At 39.1% G+C, this 20564-nt stretch overlaps 1 protein-coding gene across 1 annotated transcript in view; it reads left to right on the top strand.

Annotated features, from left to right (window-relative positions):
* Positions 1 to 991: 991 nt before the first annotated feature.
* LOC119423829 (vesicle-fusing ATPase) overlaps positions 992 to 20564 on the top strand; it is a 31035-nt gene continuing 11462 nt past the window's right edge. Inside the window, exons 1-12 of the mRNA XM_037691243.1 lie at positions 992 to 1066; positions 2547 to 2632; positions 3214 to 3310; positions 3840 to 3879; positions 5665 to 5831; positions 5904 to 6014; positions 6169 to 6238; positions 8448 to 8603; positions 12837 to 13036; positions 15950 to 16115; positions 16226 to 16300; positions 18768 to 18955. Of these exons, the coding sequence (XP_037547171.1) occupies positions 1055 to 1066; positions 2547 to 2632; positions 3214 to 3310; positions 3840 to 3879; positions 5665 to 5831; positions 5904 to 6014; positions 6169 to 6238; positions 8448 to 8603; positions 12837 to 13036; positions 15950 to 16115; positions 16226 to 16300; positions 18768 to 18955 (1368 nt within the window). The 5' untranslated portion in view covers positions 992 to 1054. The remainder of the gene's footprint in view (positions 1067 to 2546; positions 2633 to 3213; positions 3311 to 3839; positions 3880 to 5664; positions 5832 to 5903; positions 6015 to 6168; positions 6239 to 8447; positions 8604 to 12836; positions 13037 to 15949; positions 16116 to 16225; positions 16301 to 18767; positions 18956 to 20564) is intronic.

Genomic DNA, 20564 nt, shown 5'->3' with positions numbered 1-20564 from the left:
GTGATTAATATGAAAGCAGTTTGATTCACAGTGTTTTAAACCTTATTTAATTTAATTTCACTTTTACTGATTTAACAAAGAAGACCGTTTAAGAACGGGAGAAGTTCAGTGTTCAGCAAAAATGGAGAGTGAATGCTAACTGGCTGCTGAAGAAGCCGAAACTGAGTTGTTGCAGCTAAAATAAGAACGCCAGCTAAAAGATGAAGTAGCAAAATTCTAACACACTAATACAAAAGTAGCAAAATACTAGCTCAGTGTAGCTGAATACCTACATGCAGCAAAGGGCTAAGCTAAAAGAAGCATAACACTAGCTAGAAACAGGAAAAAGTTTAGCTAAAAGCTAAAGTGTATGATGCTAAGAGTAGCAAAAGGCTAGGTAAAGAGTTGAAAAGACTAGCTAAAATGTAAAAGTATTAAAAGGCTAAATAAAAGCAACAATACTATCTAGAAGTCAAAAGTAGCAAAATAAAGCTAAAAGCTAACAAAAAGCTAATACAAGCTTAAAGTTAAAAGAAGCAAAATGCTAGCTAAAAGCAAAACAAAAATTGAACTCGAAGCTAAATTCTTCAAAAAGGCTAGCTAAAGGTAGCAAAACACTAAGAATCAACAAAAGTTTAGCTAAATTCTAAAATGGCAAAAGGCTTGAAACAAACTTAGAATAGCAACAAGTTTAAATAAAAGCTAGCTAAATTTCAAAAGCTTATTAAATAGCTGTATACTCAAGCTGATTTTAATAAGTTTTTTTGATTAAAGAAATTTTAAATGTATATTTGTGGAAAAATATTTGTAAGCAAAGTTAAATATTCTTTAAAGGTACAGTACAAGTTACAAAAAGAGCACCTGTTATGGCAAGCCCTTTTAATGTTAAAAGGAAAAGGGCTTGCCATACAATATCTGGAAGCGGCCGTTACCTCCTCTGCGTAACGTGCGTGATGACGTATAGCCACGTACACAAACTCCGCCTCCTGGTACGTCTGTCATTTCTGTCGTTGTTTTGCTGCGGAACTCTGATGTCCAGTTTCTCTCGAACTGGAGTTAAAAGATTATAACAAAGATGGCCACACGGGTGAGTTTATTTTAGTGTAAAATATTTGAACCTCAAGAACAGTTTCACTACGAAGGGAAAATACTTTAACACCTGCATTTAATCTGAAAAGTTTTAGTTTTTTTTGACACGTAAAGTTAGCTAGCAGCTCACGAGCCAGTGTCGCAGAATCACTTGTTCAAAAGTTAGCAGTCAGTCCGGAAGACGAATCTCATGACCGGCTTCACTGCCACTGGCAGTCACTTCCCTCGCTTCTTTAATTATGTCTAAAAGCTGTAATGTGTGTTTATTTAACAATAAAGTGCCAACTCGTGCCGTCCCAAGAGGTTACTTAAAATCTGTGAATGAAATGATGCTAATGGCTGTAAATGAAACGCCGGTGCGTTGGAGCTGAAACACCAAAATGAAGGAATTGTCAAATAATTTCGTGACCTAAAATGTGTAGAAATGGTCATGAAATAATTCGTAAAGATGTTAAATGTAAACAACTGTCTTGGTTTCCTGGTGAGATGTTTGACTTTAGCTTGAGCTGGAAATAACTCTGTTTGTCAACAGTTATTTTTATGACTTCATTGTTCTGATTATAATAATTAGGAATTAATCATTTCAACATTAGGTGTCGAAAAGGTTTTATTCATGTCACAAATTTAAACTGTGCTCTTTGTTGCACTTTAAATGTCTGTCCCTTTCAGCAGGTGGACTGGATGAAGAGCTTTAAATAAACTAAACAAAAATAAGAACTTTGAAACAAGTTTGTTCAGAATAGTTGTTTGTAGTTCCGTGTGCAGCTGAATTAATAAGCATTTCCTACAGTAACCACCATATAGGCCAAGTGATGGCGACAAACATTGATACTATTTGATATTCCAGCTGGTTTGTTCAGGTTATATAGACCTACATTAAAAATGTTTATATTTTACAGTTTTCACATCTAAATGTTGACCTGATGGGATTAACGTTGATGGTGTCATAAACTGCAGCTCTGACTTGTGATCATGGACTTTGTCGAGCAACGTACTGTGCTTTGTTCAACAAACTTTCCTTTATAGTATTAGTAACTTAGACATAGTAGGAAGTGTCTCTTTTGTATTATTGCTTGTATATATGGATCAATCTTCTGTTCCTACATTAGCTCCTACATGTCCTGAAGCAACAAAGTATTAGGTCCATATTTTTTGTCAAATCTAATGCAGATGTTTTTGTGATTTAAGGTGCGGAGTCTAAAAATCAGAGGTGCTGGATATTTAAAACATGAAATAATTATTCATTTTGCCGTGACTGTGTGTCAGGGTTACCTCTAGCAGATCATGCAAGATAAATAGTTCACATCTTACATATGTTAACAAATTGGTAAAAGACTGATTTTCTGAACAAGGCAGCAGAGTGAACAAATTAAAATATGTGTTTTTAGTATTTCTGTTTATTTTACTTTAAATCTCACGTTTCTGGTTGATTCTTTGTGAGTGGAGTCACCGTTTGTTGATTTCTTTCCTTGTTCCAGACGTTGAAGGCGGTTCGATGCCCGACAGAAGAGCTGTCTCTGACCAACTGTGTTGTCATTAATGAAAAGGAGCCAAACTTGGAGCAGTAAGTAGATATTTCTCCTGAACACGTCGCCCTGTCTGCGGCTGGTTTTAAATAAAACTCTGAGGAGCTAACCGCTGAGTGAACGCCTGCAACAGATGATCTTTTCGAGTCGTCCTCGTTCAAGATGTCATCCTCTACACGCACACCAGGCGCTAACGGTTCCGTTTTCCATGAATCTGCACATAGTTTTATATTTTCAGGATCTTTCCAAAACAGAATTTCTTATTCTAAGATTTTATTCTAAAAATTTGTTGCATGAAATTAAAAAAGTGCTTTCTTGCTTAAAAGGATGCATGTTAAGGTGTTAAAATCATGAACAAAACATGTTAATAAACAGTTTTTGTAGTTGGATGTAAAGTCCTCATAACTCCCAAGCTATGAAAGAAATAAAACTGGAATATTTTTTAAGATATATGAAGTTTGTCACCAGGATAAAAAATATAATTTTTCCTGATATTTTAGCGTTTTGACTTATTTTTCACGTGACGGCCACAGAGCTGAAGAATGAACACGTCTAATTTAGTGTGTTTGTTCTTCGGGACTCATTCGGTTTGTGTTTGTTGTCTTGTTTTCCTCTGCAGACACGTTGCCGTGTACAACAACAAACACGAGTTTGTGTTCACGCTGAGGATGCACCCTGAAGTGAGCGTCGGCAGCATCGCTTTCAGCCTGCCGCAGGTACGCGTGTCCGACTGCTGCTGTTCAGAAATACAGATTTACTGAAAACGTTTCAGCTTTAATGGAACGGCTTTTTTTTACTTAAAAACACTCGTCTGATGTTGATTTTCTGGTTCTTGAACTCATGAACTGACCTGTATGAGTTTCTGTTTGCGTTCTTTGTCTCAGTCGGTCTTTTGCTGCTCTTTTTTCTCTGCCTGCTCTCCTCCAGGACACAGGTACCGCTGTAACCTCCTCACAACGGTCTTATTTTATCTTGGTCATGGAAACTCTCTCAATCCTCTTTATCAGAACCAACTTGTACAAATAAAAATCAAACTGGGATCTAAATGGTTTATGTTCTTAAAAAGTAAATTTGGTAAAATAAGACCAGTTCAAGAGGAATCTTTATAAACGTGTTGTTGTTTTCTGTCTGGTCGTTTTGTGGAAAAATGCTTCTTCTTTTTTCAACATTCTCTGCATCAAAACATGTTTTTAATATTAGGAAAACTACTAAACAACTACTTAACGATTTGCTTTTTGCTTACAGAGAAAATGGGCAGGCATTGTTCTTGGAGATGACTTCAGAGGTGAGCGGAGGGTATTTTTACACAGCGCTTCACCTTTCTGTCCACAAGGGGGCAGTATGTGACAGAAACTGAACCTAATCACTCATTTTTAACGTTTCTGACCAGAAACAGAGCAGCTAAACTCTAAAAATCAGCTGAAATTGGACTAAAACACATTTCTGTTGTATGCAGGCTGAACTGTGGGAGTTGCTTTTGAATCTTATAAAAATAAATGTTTAATTTTTGTCTCATTTTGGAAGCCGACACCACTTATTTTCTATTCAGACTCACCCTAAATGTTACTGAAACTGAATAACAAAGAATACAAACCTATGTATTATTGTGTCTCTCTATTAGATTTATTAAAGGGAAACTTCATAAAACTGTCAAATCTAAGGAGATGACACCGCTTCTCCTGAATTTTGTGGACATTAAATTGTCGTCTTCTGACAAACAGGACTTTATAGTTTTCAGACCTTGAAGAGTCCAAACAGTTCTCCTCAGCCTGATTTGAAAAGGTCTACCGTGTCACAGTTTTTTGCATAATTTATATGCCCTGCGACGTAAACACCGAAGTGACTTATCTATGGATTTTTCCCACATTTATAAACCAATATTTGGCTGAGAGATGACCGTTTTAATTCATTCTGACATTGAAAATATTGAACGCTACCATTTTCAGCCGCTACTCAAGCAGTATGGCATGCCGTTGTGTCATGTAATAGGTAAAAGTGGATATTAATGACACAATCGGCTTGCCATAACTACCTTCGTCCAGCTCGCCTGGAGCAACCGTCGAATCGGCTTCATTTCGCTGCACCGCTCCGGTGAAATGCAGCTGATTTAACCATTAAAGTGCATTTATTAAGGAAAAGTTCAACTGAGACACAACTTTACTAAAAAATCGAGCAAACAAATAATTGTTTTAGGTGCTAATCGTGTTACATTCTTGTTAAAGTCCTCCCGTGCGCGCTCCTGCAGCCACCAGTTGGCAGCCAATCGATTTTTGGCACACCACCATCCCACATTTCCTGGTTGTCAGCGGTGACGCGTAACAAACGCGATGCGGTGACTCATGGCAGATGCAACGTATTTATGGATTTTCCACCTTATTAGACACATTTGTACTGATGCAACTTATACGGCGGAAAATACGGTACTTTTATCTGCTGAAAATATAAATCTGATTTCCAATCATAGACATGTGGCTACGGGGCAAAGATTTTATTTAAGTGACACACAGGCTTTGTGGAATGTGGCTTACCCTGCAGGTGGGGGGGACACCGTGACAATACAGGTGAGTGATGTCACTGCACATCTGTCCCAAAGGTTGGCCAACATCCAGAAAACCTCCGAGCTTCGTCTTTGATCAAACTTTTCCCTGAACTCCCTGAGGCCGAAGTGATGTTCAGGAATGATCCGGGCTTTTATCAGACCGTCTTCGTCTGGTGGGGGGTGGGGGTGTCCAAATACAATCCACATCCACAGAAAAACAAGAAGCTTCATCTCGCCTTCAACACTTTTTGACGTCGCTTTGAAAAGCAAGAGACTCTTAAAATGGACGTCTCGTGTAGACCTGCGTCATTTATTTAAAACCATTAACAGTACTGGGTTGCACACGAGTCGAGCTGCTTTGTTGGGTTCGGTGTTTTGGTCCCTGCCACTATGAAAGGAGACGTTCTTCAAGGAACCGTAGACCTATAACTTTTCATAACCTTCACATTAAAACCCCACTTCAAAATGGCCAGACTGTTCCTTTAATGACCGGCGCTGAACTCCCCTCGTTGCGTTTTTCCCTCCTCGCAGTTACAAACTACAAGTTCGACAAGTCCAAAGGCTGCATCAGCAACATGACGGTGGAGATCGACTTCCTGCAGAAGAAGTCCGTCGACAGCAGCCCCTACGACTCCGACAAGATGGCCAAAGAGTTCCTGCAGCTCTTCAACAACCAGGCCTTCACCGTAGGACAGCAGGTCCTCCTGAACGCTCTCAAGTCATGTCCGTGTGGGCGTATTTCAATTCTAACCCAGTTTTCTCTCTTGCAGCTGGTGTTCAGTTTCATCGATAAGCTGTTCAACATTGTGGTGAAAGACATCGAAACCATGGACGCCGGCATCTTAAAGGGAAAACCCGTCTCTGATGGCTACAGGAAGAAGGTACCTGAAGGGTTTCACAGCTGACGACCTCCACACACTTTCCTTTGGTGCTTTTTGTCCTCGGAGACGATCAAATAAAAATCAGTTATTGTCTGAACCGTTGAGTTTTGTCATCAGCCGAAGCAATCGTGTTCTTTCTTTCCTCCGTGTACAGGTTGGTTTGTTGCTGGCCAACAGTCAGGTGATTTTTGAGAAGTCCGAGAACTCTGCCATTTTATTGTCAGGTGAGTTTTGGTCGTTGAGGCAGTTTTTTCTTTTACTGAACAATAACTCTTAATCTGAAATAATCATCTGAAACTTTGTATTTGCTGGATACGTTCGGCTGATAAAACCACAGCATACTTGTTGCTTAACGAGAGAAACTGCATTCCCTGCAAAAATGCTTATTGCTGAAGAACTTCCTGAAAAACAGCTGAAATTAGCTAAAAAAAAAATGCTGAATTATAGCTGAAATGAAATAACAAGCAGAAGAATGCAGAAAGAACACATTTTTGCTGAATTAGATTTAATTTTGTGGAAATGAGCACAGAAATGAGGAAATTAGCTAAAAAAAAAAAAAAGCTGAAATTAGCTAAACATGGCTGAAACGTAACTGAAAAGGCAGTAACAGCTTAACTACCAGAAGGAAGCAGAAAGAGTTGAAATTATCTAAAAGAATGTGGAATTGGCTAAAAAAGCTCAAATTAACATAAAAATAGCTAAATAGTAGCTGAGATAGCAGAAAAAGCTGAAACTAGTAGAAAAAATGCTGAAAGGAGCAGAACAAGCTGAAATTACTATGAATAAGTTAATGTGTTGAAAGTACCAAAGATTACCATGAAAAACTAATTTTATCTGAAAACAGCTGCAATTTGCTAAAAATGCTGAAAAGATGGAACAAGCTTAAATTTGCAGAATAAAGCAGAAAGACATTTGCCCAATTAGGCTGAAAGAAGCAGAAATTAACACAAAAATGTTGAAATTATCTGAGAAAAGCTGAAATGAGCTAAAAAAAAAAATCAGCTGAAAAGTAGCTGAGAAAGCAGAAAGAAGCTTAAACTACCAGAAGGAATGGAGAGAGCACATTTTGCTGAATTAGGCTGAAAAGGGTTGAAATTGGTGCAAAAAAATGTGGAATTATCTGAAAAGGCTAAAATTAGTACAAAATAGCTACCAGTAAATAGTAGCTGAAATAGCAGAAAAGGCTGAAACTTGCAGAAATAAACTGAAAGGAGAAAAACAAGCTGAAATTAACAGAAATAAGTTAATTAGGCTGAAAGTAGTACAGATTACTAAAACAAATTGAATTTATGTGAAAACGGCTGAAATTAGCTTAAAAAAAGCTAAAAGTTAGCTGAAAGTGTAGAACTAGATTAATTTAGCTGAAGTAAGTAGAGAGAGCACAATTTTGCCCAATTAGGCTGAAAGAAGCAGACATGAGCACATAAAAGTGGAAATTATGTGGAAAAACTGAAATTAGCAAACATCAGCTGAAAATTGGCTAAAAAGGCAGGAAAAAAGCTTAAATTACAAGAAGGAAGTTGAGAGAGCACAGTTTTGCTGAATTAGGCTGAAAAAGTTAATTAGTGCAAAAAATGTGGAATTAGCTAAAAAGACTAAAATTAGCATACAACAGCTAAAAAGTAGCTAAAATATCAGAAAATGCTGAAACTTGCAGAAAGGAGCATAACAAGCTGAAATTAGCATAAAGTAATTAGAAGAATCACCAAAATGTTGTAGTTAGCAGAAATAATCTGAAAGGAGCACAAAACAGCTGAAAGTAGCTGAAAAAAGTTTACATTTGCAGAAGGAAGCTGAAAGAAGCTGAAACAGAACAAAATGTGAAAGGAGCAGTAAAAGGTTGTAAACAGATCTAAAGATTTTGAAGGATGTAAAATGAGCTCAATTCATTTTCTATGAGAGAACAAAGTGTCATAAAAGGCTAAATATTTAAAAAGGCTAACGTTTCACCAATAGCAGCAGTCATGACATCATTCTCCTGAAGGAGCTGAACGATTTTATACTTAAAAACTGCGGGACGAGAATCGCGCTGAAAAACCTACGGAATATGGATAGAAGTCGGAATAATAAATATAAACAGTAAAACAATAGTGTGAATGCTTAAAAGTGTTCACACAATAAAAAAAACTAAAGTTTTACATTAAAATCCTCTGAAGTAATTGTGTTCGTCTCCACAAGAGAGCGCTCTACATAAATGAAAGCAGGTTTGCAGCTTCATGTTTGATTGACAGGCGTGCAGAAAGACACTGACCTGAGCCTCCTGAGATGTTGCATTTTATTACAGCTATCCGTAAAGTTCTTCCACTTTCATTTTAACTTTATTACACGTACTTCAGTGTTTTCTTGACTTTTAATGACGTGTGCTGCGTCCTTTTGTGATGATCAGGAGCAGTCTCTTTTACACGCAGCTCAGATTTTTGTTTCTCCCTGAAGGGAAATCTAAAACCCGAGAAGCTCGTCAGTCCATCATCAGCCCAGACTGGAACTTTGAGAAGATGGGGATCGGAGGCCTCGACAAGGAGTTTTCAGACATCTTCCGCCGAGCGTTCGCCTCCCGAGTCTTCCCTCCGGACATCGTTGAACAGATGGGTGAGGTCTCTTTCTCCTCAGATCTTCCATCATTTATTTATTTGGAGTTTTTCTCCACCTCAACCTGAACATCAGATGGTTTCCTCAGAGTTTTGCGTGAGGTGTTTCCTGGAAGCCTCGTTAACGTCGTTTCCAAAAAGTTTCATTTTAAAAGCAGGTTTTCGTCTTTTTTCTTTCTTGGAAACACTTCAACAGTACGTTTACCTGCAAATCTGTGTAAATGAATTGTTGTAAAACCTTTAAAAGCTTTGGGATCTTTTGCACCGATTTAGGTTCGAAGTCCCTGCTTTGAAGCACAGTTTGGTCCAACTCCGTCAAGAAGAACTTGTTAAAACTGTCATTGTGACCTGAAGGTCCAATAAGAGACGGGGGTGTGAAAGAATAAAAGTTAGTGTTTTGGGTTCAGAATGCAAAGACTACGACCCCAGCAGAGTTTAAACTGTGTCTGATGCAGAACTTCAAAGATGGAGGTGAAACGGCAGAGAGGGGTTCCTCCTCTGCTTTTTAGGTACTTTTTTGGACTGCAGGAACTTTTTCAATTGGTGGAAGAACCTCCTCTGCATTCGTGTCTGCCATAAATAAACTGTACGCAGCTATAGTTCATAAAATCTTTTTTTTAATTTTGTGCTTCCAACAGCATAAATATAGAGTTATATTTTATATGACCCCGGTACTAGAACCTACCATCGCAATTAAAAGCATATTCTGTTCCTGCAGCAGGAGGTATCAAGCAGCTGACCAGATTTAAAATAAAATAAAATAAAAAGTCTGCGCACAAAGCAGCAGAGAGGACCAACCAATCACCCAAATTCCCCTTTGCCATAGAATCTGACCTTTAGTGAGCAGCAGCGATGGGAGGCATTCAAACTACCAGAAATTAATTCAAAGTCCCCCTCCTACACCTGAGCTATGTCGCTTTGTGCAGCCTCAAGTCCAACATTCATCATGTCCAGATGTGTCCGTTTTAACCCGCATGTGCCCCAAAATCGATAAACTCCCAGCTGCTCGTTTTGTCGATCAGACTGAAGCGTCTCACCTCACACCTCTTCACCTGGTAGGTGCAGGATTCCTGTCTGTTGAGGCCCTCACAACATTTTTGTTTTGTAGGGTAGGCCTCAGTCTGCTGTGAGCATGGCAAGAACCACACGAGGAATCCCGCCTCTGACGCCATGTTATGTCAAAAAAATAATAATCCAAACTTGAAGACCCAGTTTGTTGATTTCTGTTCATTTATTATGCATGTTAGTCTGACTGGTAACTCTAAATTATCTCTAGGTGTGAGTGAGAGAGTGAATGGTTGTTTGTCTCATTTGTCCCTGTGATGGACTGGAGACCCGTCCAGGGTGTCCCTTGCCTCTTGCACAGTGACTGCTGGATATGGGCACCAGTGATCCCCATGACCCAAACAGGAAGAAGCGGGTAAAGATAATGGAAAGATGGATGGATGCATATTATAAATGAGATGTTAAGCAGAACGTCCCAGGATTGAGACAGATCCAAGCAGTAGAATCTAACCTTAAACTGCCAGAGTGCTCATTTGATCAAAGCTTATCAGTAAAGCAGAACATCAGCGGTCTTGTCTGGATCACTTAGAAGGCAGCAAGACCTAAGATCAAACCGTGAACAGATGTGATTAATAGACTGCATCTTTTCTGTCTTTTTTTTTCTCCTCATAACGTTGATGTACAGTAGATGTCAGCAAAACATTGCTCATAAAAACAGCAGTTCTTGGTTTTAAAACCCAAACCAAGCAGAGAAGTGTCTCATTTTATGAAGCACGGGATTTATCGAGGGTTTTTTCTGCACTCCTTTGAGACGAATTCACTAAAACCCAAAAAAGATACGTAGAGATTTGGGAAGCTCACCCCTATATGTTCAATGTGGAAAGCACTTGCCAAAATAGCTTAATGTCCTATTAGCAAGATCCGTAGTTTCCTTAGTGCCATTTACAAGTTAATTAATCAGATAAATGTGCAAAATCTAATAATCCCCAGCCAAAATATCACAATAATCTGGTGTAATTTGATGCAGCTCGTGGTTTCTTCACAAAACGAGCAGAAAAGACGATTGTTATTGCAGAATTGGTGCTCGTCTCCCAGTGATCTCAGGTTTGTACCTTCAAAATATAACTCGTGTGCTTACAGTTATTATATTCACTTGGTGTTTAATCATCGAATCAACATGAGGGCAAACTAAATAACTCCTCCGAGGATTGTTGCACCTTCTGAATGAGCAAAACTGGCAGCGATCAAACGGTCAACCCGTGTCCTTTCTGTGCGCCCCGACCCGTGATTAAACCCCTGACAGAAACCTCTGCACACGCATTAATAAACCTTTGACGGCTGTCGGATTACACGATGATTCGGTTCCCAAAGCTCAGCAGCTTGTTCTAATGAAAACCACCATGTAGACCTCTTTGTGACTCATCTACAGAACCCTTCCTTCCCACATCTGCACACAGTCACGTCTGTCCTAATCCTTGCTCCCAGACCCACAAGTCTTGTGAAAACCTGTTGTTAGGACCTCGGAGCTTTGCACTACACTTGAAGCTCGTACCGACTCCGTGCTTTGGCGTCCTGCAGCGCGTGAGCTGACCTTTAGTCGGGTGGTCGTGTGCAGGAGTTGGCCTTTGGCTGCAGCCAGCTGGCCGTCCTAATGAGATGGCGTGCCCTGATAGAGCACCCCGCTAAGGGTAAAGTTTTAATTGGTAGGCACAGAGCGGCAGGTGGTGACAGAGACGTGTGTGTTTGTTGGAGGAAAAGTTTCACCTTGTCTCCCCTTTGCTCCCAGAAAGGTGAAAGAAGACAGAAGCGTCAGTGCTTCGTCTCCCGAACCACCAACACCGAAGAACCCCGCCTCACTGAAGAAGCCAGGCCTTCTTCTCCCTCAGTCTCCCACCTGTCGGCCCGGCTGCTCTTCCCTCAGCAGCACTAAATGGCATCTCAGATGCTTATCTGGGGCTTCGCAATTAGTCTGGGCTAAATGTCACCAAACAGGTGCAAAAGGCCTCAAAACGAGCCGCACTTAGAACAGGGTTAAGTGGAAAACTCCGTCTTCACACACTTGGACTTTAAATACGCTGAACAAAAATCTAAACGCAACATTTTTTCATGAGCTGAACTCAAAGATCAAAGACTTTTTCTACATACACAAAAAGCCTTTTTCTCTCAAATAATGTTCGTAAATCTGTGTTGGCGAGAACTTCTCCGCTGCCGACATAATCCATCCGCCTCACAGGTGTGGTGCATCAAGATGCTGATTAGACAGCATGATTATGGCACAGGTTAGACTGACCACAAGAAAAAACCACACGTGTTGTATTGTGGGAGTCCTGGGGGGGGTCAGAAAACCAGTTTGGATCTAGTGTGACCACCACATCTCCTTCATAGAGCTGATCAGGTGGTTGACTGAGGCCTGTGGGACGTTGGTCCACTCCTCTTCAACGCCTGAGAAGTTGCTGGATATTGTCAGGAACTGGAGCTCTGGTCATGTTTGCCGATCCAGAGCATCCCGAGCAATGGGCGACGTGCACGTCCTTGCAACATGGGGCCGTGCATTATCGTGCTGCAACACGAGGGGTTGAATGGCACGACGCATTTTCCTGATCACTTTTACACAAATAGGAAAAATGCTACTAACGATACAAGGAGCAGATCCTGCGGACCAGTTTGTGCCAGCAGATTTTGTTTAATCCAAATTGTGTTAATTGTTTTATGAAACCACCAAAGCGTTCGAGCATCTTTAACACGTTTTAAGTTGCTGAGAGGAGAGAAGCTAAATGCACTTTTGCACGTGGATTAATATAAAAGCTTTTTACTAAAGTCATTCTGAAAAACTTTGAGATTTAAAACGTTGACGTAAATGAAGATTTTACCTTTTTAGAAGAAATTAATTAAATCACAAATAATTATCCAACAAAGTGGCATATTATGTTTTTTATTCATTTTATTTATTAGAATATGTTTTTCCACAAATATAAAAAGGGTAGGCCTCATAAATAATTCAGTGTTTATATTTTATAAACAAAAACTTGTTTTATTTCTTTGTTCTAATGTGTAAATTTACCCATAAATATCAACATTTTTTTATAATATATTCTATTCTGTTCTATTCAAATATTTATGGGATAGCTGTAGATTATAATCATCAAATTTAACAGAAATAAATGCTTAAACTTCACTGTATTTCAAGCATTTATTTATTATGCGTTCTCTTAACTGTGTTTGTCTCCAGGCTGTAAGCACGTGAAGGGGATCCTGCTGTTTGGACCTCCGGGCTGCGGTAAAACCCTCATGGCGCGACAGATTGGCAAAATGCTGAAGGCCCGGGAGCCGAAGATCGTCAACGGCCCCGAGATTCTCAACAAGTACGTGGGCGAGTCGGAGGCCAACGTCAGGAAGCTGTTCGCTGACGCAGAAGAGGAGCAGAAGAGGGTGAGAGGAGTTTAACAACCCCTTTTCATTCCAGGTGCTTCCCCACCAAAACAGAGATGCAGCTGATGAACAAACTAATGGAGCTGTCACAAAATGTATTCAGGACCGTCTTCCCCATTCTTTATGAGAAAGATCAGTGTTTCATCAGCGGGGGGGGGGCTAATGTCCTCAGTAGTGGAGAGATCTGTCCTTTATCCAGATGCAGCTGTAATAAGGTTTTTAAGTTCTGCAGCGTGTTTGTGGAGCGACGAGATGAAAAAGCAGCAGATTGTTGTTTTAAACGAGGCGACGCGAGCGCCGGGCCTCACTCTGCACCACCTAATGAGGGGCTGGGCTCTCCTTGACCTTTTATTAGGCCTCACACACACTAAACACACACGCAGCCCCACACCTGCATTAAATGCTACGTCAGAGCTGACGGCTCTGAAGATGGAAAGATAATGACCTGTGGCCCTGATTGTTGCTCAAGAATACGCCATTTAACTAAAAGTCTTGCCATACTTTAAATACCGTATTTTCTGCACCGCCCTATAAGTCGCATCAGTCCCAATATGTCTAACAATGTGGAAAAAGACATAATTATGTTGCACATATTATGTGTCACCACTGACAACCAGGAAATGAGGGCCGGTGTTGTGCCAAAAACTGATGGGCTGTCAAATGGCGGGAGCGTGCACGGGAGGACTTTAACAACAATTTAACAAGTTTAACGCTTAAAAACAATTATTTGTTTGCTCAAAATTATAGTAAAGGTGTGTCTCAGTCTAACTTTTCCTTAATAAATTCACTTTAATGGTCAGATGAGCTGCATTTCGCCGGAGCGACGCAGCAAAAATGAAGCTGATTCGGTTGCTCCAGGCAGTGGCATTGTATGGCAAGCCGACTGCGTCATTAATCGCCACTTTTACCTATTACATGGCACAACAGCACGGAGCGCCGGGAAACGCGTCTGACTTCACCGGAGTACAGAGAGGGGAAAAAATAAAAAGTGTTAAATATTTTCAGCCAGAATGAACGAAAACTGTCATATCAGCTAAAATTAGTTTATAAATATGGGGAAAAATTCATAAATAAGTTGCTTTGGCGTTTAAGTCGCAGGACTTGAAAATTATGTAAAGATTGTCGATCACTTTTAAAGTAAATTGTATTTCTGTAGCTCTTCTCTGGACCCCCGTGAGTGTGTTAGGATTATTGTTTGAGCCACTGTACAAGTCACAGTTTTCTGCATTTTCTATTGGAGTTAAATCAAAACGGCACAAATTAAAAGGAAGAAGTTGAATCAACAAATCGAAAACAACCTTTAAATAAATGACAGAAAGCTCACAGAGAAACTGAAGCCTTTTATTGGAACTTATCTGATTTATTTTATTTTTTTCATATTCACGGGGTCACGTGTTCATAAATAAATAAAAAAATTTAAACCAAACTTGTGACCAGAAGCCAGAGAGTGTTTGTTTATTTACGGAAACAGCCGAAGTGGCTAAAAGTAGGTCAACAAATGTGATTTCTGTGACGGAGACGTTTTCTTTTTTCAGTTTCTTTTTTGAAATTACAGCTTGTAAGTAAAAAAACAAAAATTTAATCATTGTCTTTTTGAGTCTTTAACTTTGTACCTCTGATTCAAAAAAAGCTGACGTTAAGAAATGTTCACATTTCCATTAATTTCTGAAATAAGTTGTGGAGTCGATGACGGCGTTCCGATAATGAGGACTGTATGAAGAGCTAAAGGAGCACTTACCTGAGCGCTCTTACTCCACAGTCACACCTGGATGGATTTATCTTTTTAAAACTTTTTGTTTTTTATAATCTTTCACCTCAAAACCAGAATACACATGATAAGGTCTTAAACAGGGGTCTGCACCTGTGGCTCTGGGGCCACATGAAGCTCTTTAGTCCCTCAAAACTTGATGGACATTTAATTGTTCTGGGTTTGGCTACATTGGGCAGTTTTTTTTGCCAATTTTCTGCAAATATTTGAGTGACACTACTATTTTTTATTTTTTATTTTTTTGCTTTAATGCTTCAAAGTGTGATACTTGATTCCTCCTCACAGAAAAGACCACATAGGCCTGCAGAGTTCACCGTTTTCATTTTCATTAGGGATGCACGATATTATCGGTATCGGTCGATATTAGCGATAAAGTTAAATATCGGACATTGGCCATGCCATCAAAATAACTCGCCAATATAAAAGGCTGTATTTTTTAATATATATATTATACATTTATATAGTGTTACATCATTTTCAGCCCTCTTTTTAGCATCTGCACTTGTTAGCAGGCTAATCTGACAAAAACTATGTAGAATAAAGTAGTATTTTAATTCCACAGTGGAGAAATCTGTGTAGTGTCTGCAAGTAGGTCTAAGAAAAAAAATGTTCGTATCGGTTATTGACCAAATAAGTTTTAAGATTGGCAATCGGCCAAAAATCTAGTGTCGTGCATCCCTAATTTTCATCTAAAGGTAGAAACTAGAAGTTTTTACTTTACATCATAGATTTACTTTTTGTCCCAAAATGTAAAATTATGAATAAATATTTAAATTAATTATTGATTACAAGTTTTAAATTGTCACGCCCAGCGGTCAGAAAAGCCCCCTCCTGCTAACTCGGAGTGGCCCATGAGCCACCAGTTGATCATGACCGTTGTTTTGTTTAACGAGTGAAGCAGCAGAAGTGGCTCTTTGATCAAAACGGCTGCAGACCTTAAGAGACTCTTTCCACTTTGTGTTTTTGATGAACGTTGCGTCTTTGCAGTGCGTCTGAAACTTCTCCACATTGGCACTTTTTAAAATCGTGGTTCTGATGTAAACGTTGTGTTTGTGGGTGGAGAAGACCTCCCTGCTCGTGGCTGCACATGTTCTAAGCCAGCAGCTCGTTCACAGTCGTCCTCCTCTTGTGTGTGCGGCGTGCAGCTCGGCGCCAACAGCGGCCTACACATCATCATATTGGACGAGATCGACGCGATCTGCAAGCAGCGCGGCAGCATGGCGGGCAGCACCGGCGTCCACGACACGGTGGTCAACCAGCTGCTGTCCAAGATAGACGGAGTGGAGCAGCTCAACAACATCCTGGTCATCGGTGAAACCACGCACATTCTGTCTGGGTTTATATAAAGCAGCATAAATCTGAACATCTGCCCTTCATCTCATCGCCGCTGTTCATCCTCTTCCTCTTCCTGCTTCCTTCAGGCATGACCAACAGGCCCGACCTGATCGATGAGGCCTTGCTGAGGCCAGGAAGGCTGGAGGTGAAGATGGAGATCGGTAAGAACAACACTCTTTACTCCAAGCGCTTGATGTCACTGAGCCGGAATGAAGATTCATCTCAAATAAACCATAACACGACGAGCTAAAGTAATTATTTGAATATTCTAATCCAAGGTAATGTAAGCACGTTGTTAGATGGAGGTACTTTTGCTTCGGTTACAAACGAGTGTTTTGAGTTTAGCGTTAAAGAAAAAAGAACCGTTTCATCTGTTGCTGTTTTCAGACATTAACAGTTAAATTCCAGTCTGAAGCGCAGAAAGCCCTCGGCTGTCGTCGCGCTGGACAACCGAAAAAGTTCAAATACCGGCTTTTTGTTTTTCTTGCTGCTCAAATCTTAATCTTGCAAAAGCTTTTATGTCGTTTGTTTGTAATCCGACTGCTTCTGCATATTTTGTGCTTTAGTTTTAAATAGATCCCAATGTTCAGCTCGATGCTGTGGGTTTTAGTATTTGTAACTTTTGTACTTTTTGAAACATTTAACTTTGTTTTCAAAGATTTATATAAAAATACACATAGCTTGTGAAGGTTTTCCCCCAATTGTTTTTTTCTGAAATCTACTTTAGCGTATATTATTTTTGTTTTCTTATGCTCTTTTTAATTTTTAGCTACAATTTAGCTACTAGTTACAACTTGCCGACATTAACTTTTCCCTACAGTTTTACTAATTGTAGCTTTTACTTATAATTGTGTTAATTTTAGCTATGTTTTTTGCTAATTTAAGCTTCCATTGACGGTTTTGCTACAATTAGCTTATAGTTATGACTTTGCTACATTTAGCTTATAGCTAGTGTTGCTAATTATGGCTTTTAACTACAGTTATGCTAATTTTTCCCTTTAGCAACAATTTTACTTTAATTACCTTTGTCATGCTGCATTTAGCTTTTAGCTACTGTTTAGCTAAGTCTAGTTTTTATTTATGCTTTTGTTAATTGAAGCCTTTATTTGTTTTTGCTAATTGAAGCTTTTATTGACAGTTCTGCTACAATTAGCTTATAGCTACAGTATTGCTAATTGTCTTTTAACTACAGTTATGCTAATTTTAGCCTTCAACAACAGTTTGATTTCAATTAGCTTTTAGTTAATCATGATGCATTTAGCTTTTAGCTACCATTTAGCTATGTTAGGCTTTTAAGTCTAGTTTTTACCCATGCTTTTGATAACTGAAGCTTTTATTTGTTTTTGATAATTTAAGCTTAGATTGACAGTTTTGCTACAATTAGCTTATAGCTACCATGTTGCTAATTGTGGCTGTTAACTACAGTTATGCTAATTTTAGCCTTAATAACAAATTTACTTTAATTAGGTTTTAGTCATGCTCCATTTAGCTTTTAGCTACTGTTTAGCTAAGTCTAGTTTTTACCCATGTTTTGCTAATTGAAGCTTTTTGTTTTTGCTCATTTAAGCTTTTATTGACAGTTTTGCTACACTTAGCTTATAGCTACAGTATTGCTAATTATGGCTTTTTTTGTTTTCATTTAGCCTTTATTTATCCAGGTAGTCTCATTGAGCCAGAGAACTCATTTTCAAGAGAGACCTGTGTAGGAGCAGATGGCGGGGGTTAAGGGCCTTGCTCAGGGGCCCAGGGTGGGGCGAATGAGGGTGGAGACAGGTGTGGGTGTTCCACCTTTTCCACCCACATTTTGATGTTGACGCTACCGGGAGTTGAACCTGCGACTTTCCGATCGCAGGCCCATCTTCTAACCTCTGCGCCACCACCACCCCAATTAGCCTTTAGCAACAAATTTTCTTTTAATTAGCTTTTAGTCTTGCTGCATTTATCTTTTAGCTACTGTTTAGCTAAGTCTAGTTTTTACCCATGCATTTGCTAATTTAAGCTTTTATGTGTTTTTGCTAACTCAAGCTGTTATTGACAGTTTTGCTACGATTAGCTTATAGCTATAGTATTGCTAATTATGGCTTTTAATTATAGTTATGCTAATTTTAGCTTTTAACAACAGTTTGACTGCAATCAGTTTTTAGTTGCTGCTTTGCTATATTTAGCTTTTAGTTAGTCATGCTGCACTTAGCTTTTAGCTACTGTTTAGCTACATTGGGCTTTTAGCTACAGTTTTGCTAAGTCTAGTTTTTTCCCATGCTTTTGCTAATTGAAGCTTTTTTTTTTATCTTTTGGCTCATTTTAACTTTTAATGACAGTTTTGCTACCATTAGCTTTTAGCAACAATGAAGTTTTAGCTACAGTCCAGCTCTTTAAGTTATGTGAGGTTTTGCCCCATTTAGCTCGCACCTACGATGTTGCAAGTTTTAATATTAGGAAGGCAGTTCCCAAATTTTAGCTTTTATCTACAGTTTTACAACAATTAGCTTTTAGTTGTGGTTTGGCTAATTTTAGATATTAGCCACTGACGTTTTTTAACTTTGAGCCTTTTTTAGAAGCCACGAGATAAATCTAAAACGAAGTTGAGTTTGGTAGAATAACGTTTTTTTTTTCCCGTTCTTTCTTCAGGGTTACCGGATGAAAAGGGGCGCGTTCAGATCCTCAACATCCACACGGCCAAGATGCGCCAACACGACCTGCTGTCGGGCGACGTGGACATCAAGGAGCTCGCCGTGGAGACGAAGAACTACAGCGGTGCAGAGCTGGAGGGTCTGGTCAGGGCTGCGCAGTCCACCGCCATGAACAGACACATCAAGGTCAGAACCCATGTTCTCGTGCTGGTTTTTGTTTTTCTAATCTTTAAAAATCTGGAGAGACGGTGAGAAATCTGACAAAACAAGTGCAACATCGAATTATTACACACCTGTAAACTCCCCCCAGCTCAGGCAGGCTGTGTTTTATTTTGACATAAGTGTTTTTATCGTGCGCTCAGATGAGATGAAGTTCTCATCTGTTAAGTGTTCCTCCCCCACAGACTCTCGCAGCAGCAGATATTAGAGGGTGATGATAAACGACAGAAATGGTCTGGACTTGCGTCTGGCGGAGGCGATGTCCCTCCTCTTTCTGTCTGACCTTTCCCCTCCGAGGGCGAAGCTCGTCTTCTGACACGGGGCACAGACTAAATGAGCAGTATTTAATCTAACGAAAAGTTTTAAAGATACAAGAAGAAGGTTGTCGATGTTAAACCAGCGTTCACAATAATGTTTTCCTCTTTTTGTACATGCCGAAACGTTTGGCTCATTCAGGAGATACCTGCTGACCTTTAGGTTTTATGACTTATATACTTTTCAGAACATTATTTACAAACACCTTCTCCATAAAAAGACACAATTTCTTTAACTCCTTAAAACGTTGTTTTTGTTAAAATGTCCCTCAGCTTACTTTTTTTCCTGCTACTTTTAGCTTCTAGCTAGCCTTCTGATAGTTTTACCTAGCTTTTTGCTTCTATTAGTTTTTAGCTGATTTGGTAATTTTAGATTTTAGTTGGGCTTTAGTTAAGTATAGCTTTTAATTAGGCTTTTTCTGTGTTTAGCTTCTAGCTAGCCTTTTGATGCTTTAAGCTAGCCTTTGGCCTATTGTAGCTAGTGTCTACTTTTAGCTTCTAGCTAGCCTTCTGATAGTTTCAGTTAGCTTTTTGTATCTCTTAGCTTTAATTAATGATATACTAGTTTGATACATTTAACTAGACTTTTACTACTTTTTTACTGTTTTTAGCTACGTTGTTGCTCCTTTTCGTCTTGAGGTCTTTTATACTATTCCCTTTGCATAACTTTTTGGATGCATTAAATTTTTAGGGACTGTTTTGATACTTGCAGCTTGTGCTATGCTACTTTTAGCTTGTAAACTGTTCCCTTTACGTAACTTTTTTGGCTACATTTAATTTTTAAGGAGTGTTTTGCTACTTTTAGCTTGTAACTGTCATATTTTTAAGCTTTTTGCTAGTGTTCAGCTCCTTTTTTTATTTTTAGCTAATGTTCTGCTCTTTTTTTTACCTTTTTAGCTAGGGTTTTGCCATTTTTACATTTTTAGCTAGTGTTCTGCTCTTTTTACCTTTGAGCTAGGGTTCTGCTCCTTTTCTTTTTTTACCATTTTAACTAGTATTTTCCTTTTTTACCTTTTTAGCTAGGGTTTTGCTATTTTTCCTTTTAGCTAGGGTTCTGCTTCTTTTTTACCTAGAATTTTGCTCCTTTTTTACCTTTTAGCTAGGGTTTTGCTATTTTTAAATTTTTAGCTAGGGTTTTGCTATTTTTAAATTTTTAGCTAGTGTTCTGCTCTTTTTACCTTTGAGCTAGTGTTCTGCTCCTTACCTTTTTAGCTAGTGTTCTGCTCCTTTTTTACCTTTTTAGCTAGTGTTCTGCTCCTTTT

The sequence above is a fragment of the Nematolebias whitei genome, chromosome 17 (assembly GCF_014905685.2).
Source record: "Nematolebias whitei isolate Nwh7 chromosome 17, NemWhi1, whole genome shotgun sequence".
Taxonomy (NCBI): domain Eukaryota; kingdom Metazoa; phylum Chordata; class Actinopteri; order Cyprinodontiformes; family Rivulidae; genus Nematolebias; species Nematolebias whitei.
The sequence above is the reverse complement of the archived record's forward strand: the minus strand, read 5'-3'. Positions and strand labels throughout refer to the sequence as shown.